Source organism: Platichthys flesus, chromosome 4 (assembly GCF_949316205.1).
Source record: "Platichthys flesus chromosome 4, fPlaFle2.1, whole genome shotgun sequence".
NCBI classification, from domain to species: Eukaryota; Metazoa; Chordata; class Actinopteri; order Pleuronectiformes; family Pleuronectidae; genus Platichthys; species Platichthys flesus.
This window is the reverse complement of record NC_084948.1, coordinates 23,578,209-23,588,088: the sequence shown is the minus strand read 5'-3', so window position 1 is coordinate 23,588,088 and position 9,880 is coordinate 23,578,209. Positions and strand designations below refer to the sequence as shown.

The 9,880-nt window shown below is 47.1% G+C and overlaps 1 protein-coding gene across 1 annotated transcript in view; it reads left to right on the top strand.

Moving 5' to 3' along the window:
• Nucleotides 1–314: 314 nt before the first annotated feature.
• Nucleotides 315–9,880, top strand: part of LOC133952073 (protocadherin-16-like) — an 80,024-nt gene continuing 70,458 nt past the window's right edge. The window contains exons 1-2 of the mRNA XM_062386346.1: nt 315–597; nt 6,057–7,877. Coding sequence (XP_062242330.1) covers nt 6,078–7,877 — 1,800 coding nt within the window. The 5' untranslated portion in view covers nt 315–597; nt 6,057–6,077. The remainder of the gene's footprint in view (nt 598–6,056; nt 7,878–9,880) is intronic.

The window sequence follows — 9,880 nt, the reverse complement described above, 5'->3', positions numbered from 1 at the left end:
TGTTAAATACTGCAGCTGATCTACACTTCCCTCTCGTGTAGGATGGTGGCACCAGAGTTCAGCAGTACCGTGCATGAGCTGGGTCTGTGCAGAGTGCGTGTCTCCTGGTGGCCGCAGCAGAAGCAGCAGCATCAGGAGCAGCAGCAGCGGTGTGAGAGGAGAGAGGAGGTTGAACTCCGTCACGTGTTGAATAAATTAGATTTGGAGAAGGAGGGACGTCCAGCTCCGCTCGGCCTCCTCACTCTGTTTGGTTTCAGCAGCACGCGACGGTGCGTCTCCGAGCAGACAGACACAACTGTGCGATGAGCCGATAGCTAGAAGAAGAAGAAGAAGAAGAAGAAGAGGAGGAAAAAGAAGAAGAGGAAAAGTTTTTACAAGTTTGTGCTTTTTAAACTTCTAATCGCTTCGCCTGGAGAGAGAACTCAATCGGAAGGAAACTAATTGGGTCCCACCGGAGTAATCTCTACAGACACCGGCGAAGGACACCAGCTTCTTCTTTTAAAAGGAACCAACCTGGACATGGATGTAACTTCCACGTTGGGCTTCACGGGGGAATACTGAGGAGAGCCTGGTTTGTCCTGTGCAACACAGATGAATGTGAGTATCTATCACAGCAGGACGCACGTCTCCTCACTCCGCACAGAACCAATGTTCATCACTGCAGTTTATCCTGTTACAACTCCCTCCGATCCAGGGTCTGCAGCAGATACGTTGCAGTGCGTGTGCAACTCACACCAGGCTCTTTTTTCCTTTCGTGCACAGGCAGATTCATTGAATGGTGCAACTTTGCAAATTACTTATTCAGCCGTTTAAAAGTCTTGCGGAGTTCAGCCACAGAACCAAACGGACGCACGGCAGTCCAGTTTCTACATGACTCAGTGCCTCCGGTTAATGTCAGTGCACAGCTGTCACCTTTAATGCCTTAACACGCTAAACTCTCCGTAAGGATATCACCGGTTTGTGCAGTTAAATACTCGTGTAAGACATACTATGTTCATTACGCACACGCACCGTTCCTGCTTTACGCACGGACTTTACGCAGCAGTCAAATATTCTAACCGTATGTGTCATGTGTCCCTTCTTTTAAGCCCCTCTGAGACATTCCTCTCCAATTGGTCATCTTCGGGAGTTATTGTATTGTGGTGCCGCCGCCGCTGCGCCTTTCTGTCTGTGTCTGCCTCGTCACACTCGCACAGACCGAACGATCACCCGCACGTCGCGCACTTAACGATGCTGCTCGCTGACCGTGAATAGGTCTTCCTTTCCCTCAATTAATTAATTAATCAATTAATTAAGTCGCCCCCGGGTTCCGTCACTGCGCACTTCTGGTTGTGAATGTGATGGTTGCCATGGTGCCGCTGCGTAATTACGCCGCCTCTCTCTCTCTCTCTGACTTTTTCTTTAGACACAACACGGGGGCAGGCTCCTCCTTTCATTCTCTCTCTCTCTCTCTCTCCCACCAGTCGTCAGCTTGAGGGGAACTGCTCTTGTGCAACTTCAAGTTAGATGATGTTCATTCACATTGTTGCTCTGGACTCTAATACTCGTTATTACAGCGACATGAGGCAAATGGAGAAGATCATCCTTTACGAGCTTAAAAGTGTTTGTGCCCTCGATCCATCCAGTTATCCATCCTTAAATCCCTCATATCCATGTCTGCACTCGCTTCTTCTCAGGGCAATTTCAACAATGGTTGCCACTTTCTCTGTTGAAGCCTCTCAGCTTTCAAGGATTATTCTCACTCATTCTTTTTTCCACTCTCTGGGTTGAGTTAAGATGTGAAATTCACAGAGAGAAAACAACCAAACAAAAAAATGCTGCACTGATGGATGAAAACTCAAATTCGGGCCACCCCAGCTTTTATGAGAATCCAAGGATTATGTCATAAACCCTCGGCGCAGTGCATGAAGTAATCATTTCGCTGGTCCTGTCTTTGTAGCCTGCATATGCTGTTGATGAAGCTCGTGTTCCCGACTCCTAAAAAGGCATGAGCAACACAAGATATGTTTTTCCCAGGACAGCCACACTAGCACCAGCACAAGAAAATAGTTTTTTTGTTGCCTTGCATTTCTGTAATCGTCCTGTATGCAGCTTTATTCATCTTTTTGTATTGTCATCATTAACCGAGACAAACTCTTGTGGACACCCTTAAAAGCTTTTTTAATAATCCCAATCACTCCCTGTCCTGCATTCAACTTTTAGTACAATAGTATTTGGTGAACTTTGACCTCCGCTCTAGTAATGTTGTGCAAACACTCCTTGCACCCCTGCTACTGTAACTCCGTGCACATGTGTTTTTCATGATGCAACCGCTTGTACTGCAAACGCAATATCAGATGGTGTCATCTTCAAAGACCTAAGGTGTATTTCTTTTTATCTGGAACATCTTACTCAAACAGCTGGACTAACCCATGCTGTTCTTGTTGTGGGAAAGAGATCATCCCTCTTGTCGCAGATCCTCGGCAGCCCCGAGCTCGCCCTGAAAAAGTAGCCAGTGTGTTTTCCCAATATCGTGTTTGTTATGGCCGGGGATCGCGTGCGTATCTGAGGCCTGTGATGGCTTTTCCTGGCCCTCGCACATGCCCTGGGACCACAGTTTCAAAGACTAATGCAGAGCACAGAAACGTGGCACTAGTGAGAGGCAATAGTCTGGCAAACATTCAGAGCCTTTTTTCGTTTTGCTTTGTGCTAAGCCTGTCATCCTCATGTCCAGTCGATCTGCAGTTTTGTCTGTGGTTTCCATTATGGCTCCACTGAGCCTCAGGCAGCCTGGCATGTTTTTGAAACCGCAGAAGTTTTCTTTGAGTTAACTGGAATCATGACGTGGAATTGGAAGCTGGTTTTTACGTCGTCTGTCACTACAGCCGTCCCCCTTGGTCTGTTGGGGGGTGAGAATGTGTTGGTTGCGTTAATTAAAGCTGATTTACAACATTTGGGGTCAGGTTTGTGATGATTTAACCAACTTGTGTAGATTCTCTGGTTAGCACCACATTAAATCGGCATTCAACTTTCTCAAACATTGCTGTTATTGTTGTTTAAGATATTAGCTCAAGATAAGGTATTTAATATGCAGCCATTTCCCTTGATATGGCATGACTTGGCCTGTGGTATGAATAGCAAATCAACTTTATTAATTGTGATGTTAAACAGTTTCTCTTACTCTGCACTCTTTAAAAACTATATTAGCATTTCAGTGGAGGTTTTGTAACATGGGTTTTGGCTCACAGTTGGAGGCAGCAGTGTTTATTCAGATGTATTGTCTATTGTGTTTTTTTTTTTTCTAAACCAAAGGCCAGCTCGTCTTCATAATGTAAAAGAGAGACAAATATTACTTCCACAGGGAAAAAAACACACAAAAAAGCAAACATATTCTCAGCGATTATGAAAAGTGGTTACGGCACATATTGCCAAACATGATGGAGACCACAGCGGGGAGGTAGAAATGTGCCCGCGATGTTCCCAGCTCTCACTGCTGCCATGGATTTCTCCACTGATTCCAGTCATGCTACTAGCAAAGTGCCCAGAATGATATCCATTGTATTCACACAGAGGTTTCATTCTGCATGTAAATCCTTCAAACCTTGGATTTGGTCGGTTGACTTGGTTCAGAGGATTCGAAAAGAAAGTGGGTCAAGCCACGGCTGCTGCAAACAATGAGGCGCACTTGAGGTGTTGTACACGTGTGTTTCTGGTGTGACAAGGAGGGGGGGGTGGGGGGGGGGGTTGGGGGGGGAACCTCAAGGATGCATTTGAACTTCAAATAAAAGATACAGGACTGCCCTCGTGGAAAAGCACACGGGGGTTAATCCTTCAGCACTTACATCATCCTAGCAAAACTCTCCACCAGTGTTTAACTACCAGTGGGAGGGACTCGCCATGATCTAGGACAATGATGCAAGGAAAACATCTGAATCCAAGCCACAATGGAATTGGCTTACTAAATACAACAGCTTTCAACCATCAGCGGCTATTCTGAACTGTTTTTTTCCCCCCACATTGCTTTCCCCGAAGCCCCAAATGCACGAATGGGTTGTTGCCTTTTATATCCCAACTACTTACCGGCCTCTAACTCGCAGACATGAGACTCTCGCTGATAGATCCCAGAGTGTAGCCTCGCAGTGTTTGTTATATATTTAGCGAGCGCCTTAGCTTTTGAAAGTGCATAAACTTCTCTTTAAACTTCCAGCCGAAATCCTTTTTAAAAACCATATGTTCCCTCTCAACCTGATATTGTGCAATTAGCCTCGCCGAGTGCGTCTGCTACATCCATTAGTTCTCTGCGGCTGTGCAGAGGTCCTCCGCTGCAGCTCAACCAGAGAATGCATTATTTCAGTTGTGGCATTTGGACTCAGGTTCTGGCCTTGAAAGTGATTCTTCTCAGCTTCGTGAAAGTGCACCCCCCCCAGTTTAGCAGAAAAAAAAGATTTAAATACTGAGGCGAGGATGTTTTCAGGCTGTCAATGATGTGCTTATATGTGTTAGTGAACTGCAGCACTCACAGAGCAACACAACATATGGCATGCAAGGGTGACTTTGTAGTGCCTGGCTTTATGAGGCTGTCGTTTGCGATTATTAGGGCCTCTGTGGAAGTAATACGACTCGGGCAGGAATTCAGCAAATTGATCCAGGGTTTATTTTGTTTCTCCCCTAACTGTTGAAGAATGAACCAGGATTTGAAGATATGTTAACAACACCTAATTCAAAACTAGCAATGCTCCAGAGAGTTTCACACACACCGAGCTGAATTCAAAGCAATTTATGAGATTTAAAGTCAGGAGCTCTCGGCGTTGCGCAGACTGAAATGAGCTCTGGAGTCCTGTGAGCCGATGGCCCGCGTCCAGCAGACCTCAATTACAAACGCGGCAAAGCCAGAAACGGGGAGAGAGGTAGACTGCGTGGAGCCCTTCAACAAGCGCAGCACAGCTCCGTCACTCAAACACACTGTCACCGCCACGGCCCAGACGGATCGCCGCACTGCGCTCAGCGGCACATGGGAGGCATTTAGAGTACGAGCACACTTACCTCCGCACTGATACACACATATGTTTTGTGGATGTGAACGTTCTTGTGCAGGTATCGGTTCAACCACTGGGGGGAGCATCGCAGGGCTCTAACTACAAAAAAAACTTTTTAACAGTACAATGTGCTTCTGTATTTGCTCTGAATTAAAGTTAATAACAAACTCAAAGTAGTAATGAATCACATTAAAACACTAGACTGGAACCACAGACAATTTGAATCCTTCACCGAATGAAAACGACACAATCATTTGATGTGTGCCAGACACTTGGTGGTTTTGGATTCTTCTGCAGATGGTGACAGTGTTGTTGAACAAGTTCCACATTGCTCCGCAGTGTCTCTCCCTCTGCAGTGGTGTCTCTCCGTTGCCAGAGGGTTCCTATTGTTTGTGCAAGGAATTCTAACACCCTCGCTCCTATTAAATATCAATATTTGGATTTGATTTAACACTCGCAACTCTTAATTCTCACCAGTTCTGGCAAATAGAAGTGTTTTCTTGGGGATGGTTAAAAATTTTAAATGGTTCCTGGAGAAGTGTTTGAAAGCTGCTCATTCCATCAGAGCTAAATGTGGTGGCAGCACATCAATATTAAATCCAGGACTCCGCCTCCCAGACTTTCATCAGAGTGCACTGCCACGGTGAGCGCACCGGGTAGGCTGACAAAAGAGATTCCTGCACCTTTATAATTGGAATCGAATCTCATCCGTCAAAGGCTCCCTGTCTGGGGCGGAACGCTGCAGCCTGTGGTTTTGATGTTTCTTTAGCAAAGGAGAGCTTTCTGGTATGTAGCAGGAACAAGGTGTTGACTTATTAGGTGAACTAAGAAGTGTAGGAAAAAAGTCATACGCTGGGCCTATTGTATGTTCTGCGGTTGGGAGGAGAGCCCATAAAACATATGGTAAAGTATTCAGGGGCATAGACTTATTTTTCTTAAACTAACTTAACCTGTACACAGAAATAATACACCTTTTAAAAAATGTCTGCTTTTGTCAGGTTTTGACATTGCTCAGCTTTTTCCTCTTCTGTGTGTTTCCAGGTTTAAAAAGGCGGAGGCAAAATGAAGACAGCTGCCAAGGGTTTTGGGAAGTCTATTATGGACCCTTCACATCGTGAGGGTTGGTGGAATAGGTGGATGGTGCTCATGGTGTACGTGGCCCTGGAGCTCGTAACAGTCCATTCATCCGTGGTCCTCGGGACCCTTGAGCTACAGCTGGACGAGGAGCAACCAGCGGGCACAATCGTCGGGGACATCAGCGCCGGCCTTCCTCCTGGCATCACAGCCTCCCTGTTCTTCATCTCAGACCACGAGGGAACAGGCGTGGGCAGTGATTTGGACATAGACGAGAGCACCGGCATTATTAAGACCGCCAAAGTTCTTGACAGGGAACTCAGGGACCGGTACAACTTTATTGCCGTCACCATGACAGGCGTGACCGTGGAGGTGACCATCAAGGTGAATGACATAAACGACCACGCTCCAACTTTCTCAAGAAGACGGACAACGTTCAAAATCCCTGAGCAGACGGCCATTGGGACGAGGTTTTCTCTTGAGCCCGCCGTAGATGCTGATAAAGACCAGTTGACGACACAGGGTTACCTTATTAAAGACGGAAATGTTGGCCAGGCCTTCACCTTGGAGACCAGGAGGGGCAGCAATGAGGTTCTCTATCTGGACCTGGTGGTCAACGCCGTTCTAGACAGAGAGAAAAGATCCACCTACACTCTATCCCTGGAGGCGTTTGATGGTGGCTCCCCTAAAAGGACGGATCAGATGACATTAGATATTACTGTACAAGACATTAACGACAACGCTCCTGTTTTTAACCAGAGCCGCTACCTTGCTATAATATCTGAGAACCTCCAAATAGGAAGCAACATCCTGCAGGTGTTCGCCACAGACGCTGATGAAGGGGACAACGGGATGGTGCTGTACGAAATCAACCGGAGACAAAGCGACCCCGACCGCTACTTTGTCGTCGACCCTCGCACCGGTGTCATCATGCTCAACAAACCGCTGGACTTTGAGATGCGGCGAGTCCACGAGCTGGTGGTCCAGGCGCAGGACAACTCAACCCATCCGGAGGTGACCAACGCATTCGTCACCATCCACGTCAGAGACTACAATGACAACCAGCCCACCATGACCATCATCTTTCTCAGCGAGGACGGGTCTCCCAGAATCTCAGAAGGAGCACAACCGGGCCAGTACGTCGCCAGGATCTCCGTCACCGACCCGGACTATGGAGAGTACGCCAACGTCAATGTGTCGCTGGAGGGGGGAGACGGAAAGTTTGCCCTGACCACGAAGGATAGCATCATCTACCTGATTTGTGTGGACAAGATTCTGGACCGAGAGGAGAGGGACACCTATGACCTGAGGGTGATGGCGACGGACTCGGGCACGCCTCCTCTCCGGGCCGAGTCCTCCTTCGTCATCCAGGTGACCGACGTCAACGACAACCCGCCTCTGTTCGACCAGCCGGTGTACAGACAGGTCATCCCCGAGGTGGTGTTTCCGGGGAGCTTTGTCTTACAGGTGACGGCCAGAGACAAAGACCAGGGGCCCAATGGGGACATTAGCTACAGCATCCTGCAAGGCCGAGGTGCCTATTCCAACTGGTTCAGTATAGACCCCGTTACAGGGATTATCACCACTCTCTCCCAGCTGGATTATGAAAAGAACCCCAATCCCAGTATAACTGTGGTAGCAAGTGACAGAGGGAAGCCGCCCCTGTCCTCCACGGCTGTGGTCAACATTGTGCTTCAGGATATAAATGACAACGAGCCTGTTTTTGAGAGGAACTTCTACAATGTCTCCATCAAGGAAAGCACACTTCCAGGGACCTGCATTCTCGAGGTAAGACCTTTTTTCTTTCCCATTTATTTCATTCATGGGTCGGTTTCGTAAACACACTCCCACACTTTGACACCGAATTCATGCGAGAGTTTGAGCTCGGCTCAGGGGCCATTGTGAAGAGCATAATAAATGGAAATTTATTTGATAAATAGCCGAGGAATTTGTCAGACTTTGCCGCTTCCTTTCATTCCTCTATGACGAGTAATTTAAACGGTGAGGTTATTTAAATTGGACGGCTTTAGTGGAGATTTACCTGTGTTTTGAGGCCAAGATGATCCCCTCGCTGGCTGTCCTGCCTTTCACCTCTCCAAAGGTTCCCAGGGTTACAGAGGCAATGCAAAGTCCTCCATCAGCCGAGGCACAAAGGCCTTTTTCACATATTCGACCGCAGAGACAAATTCGGGGGCTTTATCCAAAGAAAGAGATGTCACTTCACTCTCAAAAGGCACCTTAATTAGACCAGTTGAGCGTGAGAAAAAATGGCCACAGACGACAAGGATGAATTAAAGTTCAGGCAAATTACAGCACCCGCTGTGACTGCGGGCCTTTTTCATTAAAACCTATTGTTTTGTCGAGTCGTTTCTTTTGGCCGTCGCATTAAGGAGACATCAGTTAAGTCATTAAGTAATTTCTTTTCAGTTCACTTCAGTGTTATTTGCAAAGTGCCAAATCACAACATACGAGTCAGAGAGGCTTTTTCATTCTTCTGGCCAGCACAGAGATCCATGCAGGCTCTATTCCACAAGCGTCTGCAGTAGTGTTGCATGGATCAAGGAGTGCTTTTCACACAGAGGGCCCGGCAGACAGGATCTTGGCCGGGGGTTTGGCCTTGGGAGAGGGAGGGGTTGGAGGCAGACGTAGGTTTACACCGAGACTCTTGGCTCGATTGCAGAAAAAGAAGCTACGAGAGCTTCTTATGGGAGGTCCCCTAATTATAAATCACAGGGACCACAAGGATAAGGGGGAAAAAATAGGGGGGGAAATGCACCGAAGCTGATTCTGGAATTTGGAAAGTGAACCAGAGAAGAATTAAAAAATGTGTGTTTTGGAAAACTGCAAAGCTGCGACCATCACTCTTTCCAATGTGGGCTGAAGTTCATGTTCTGTGAAAATATCTGTGAGCCCTCATTTTTGTTTTTCTTTTGAACTGGAGATGGTCAGACTTTTGTTTCCCCCCCCCCCAGCAGCTTTACTACCTGCTTTCAATCAACACCTGAGCAGGACATGCTTGATCAATGGCCTCGCAGGGCCCGAGAGGATGAGGAGGAGACTCTCCCTCCTCTTCATCCTCTCCTCGGTCTGCCTGGATGCTGCAGACGGGTGTTTGGCCGGCCATGTGAGAACAGACTGCTCTCACTCAGGGTGCCAGAGCTACATCCAAACATCTCAGCAAGACGTCTCATGTCTGCCTTTTTGTTTTTTTCTTCCACTCTCTCTGGATGAAATTTCCAATCCCCCCCCCCCCCCCCCCCCCACCGTATCCGATGGTGTCCAAGAAGCCGTTACAATATGTGTACTGTGATCATTAATTCAAACATTTGAAGTGTCTTGATTTTTTATATTTCTCTCTCCTCAGCAGGACGCCAGCGCAGCGGGTTGTGATTATTCTAACGTAGTCTGGCTCCTCGGCGCTGCGCCGGCGATATTTTGTCACTTTCCGCTCGACATCATTTGGTTTATGGTTGACATTATATTTAGATGTGGGGGGGGGGAAGATAACTAAAAATAAGGTCTTAAGCATATTAACACCAATCAGTTTTGTAATCCGATATGTATGATCTACTGCTAAAGTAAATAGGTCATCCCTGAGAGGGGAAATCAAATACGACATGAGAAACAACATTTGAAGAACCACAAGCTCCGTTGTGGAATGCGTTTCATGAGCCATTAGTAATTCTAGTCGCCATTATTAGTTTTCAAACTGTGTCCAACTTTACAAGTTGTCTGGATTGTGCAGCAGTCAAATATATTTGCTCGCACCATTTTATTTGCTCCATTTCACT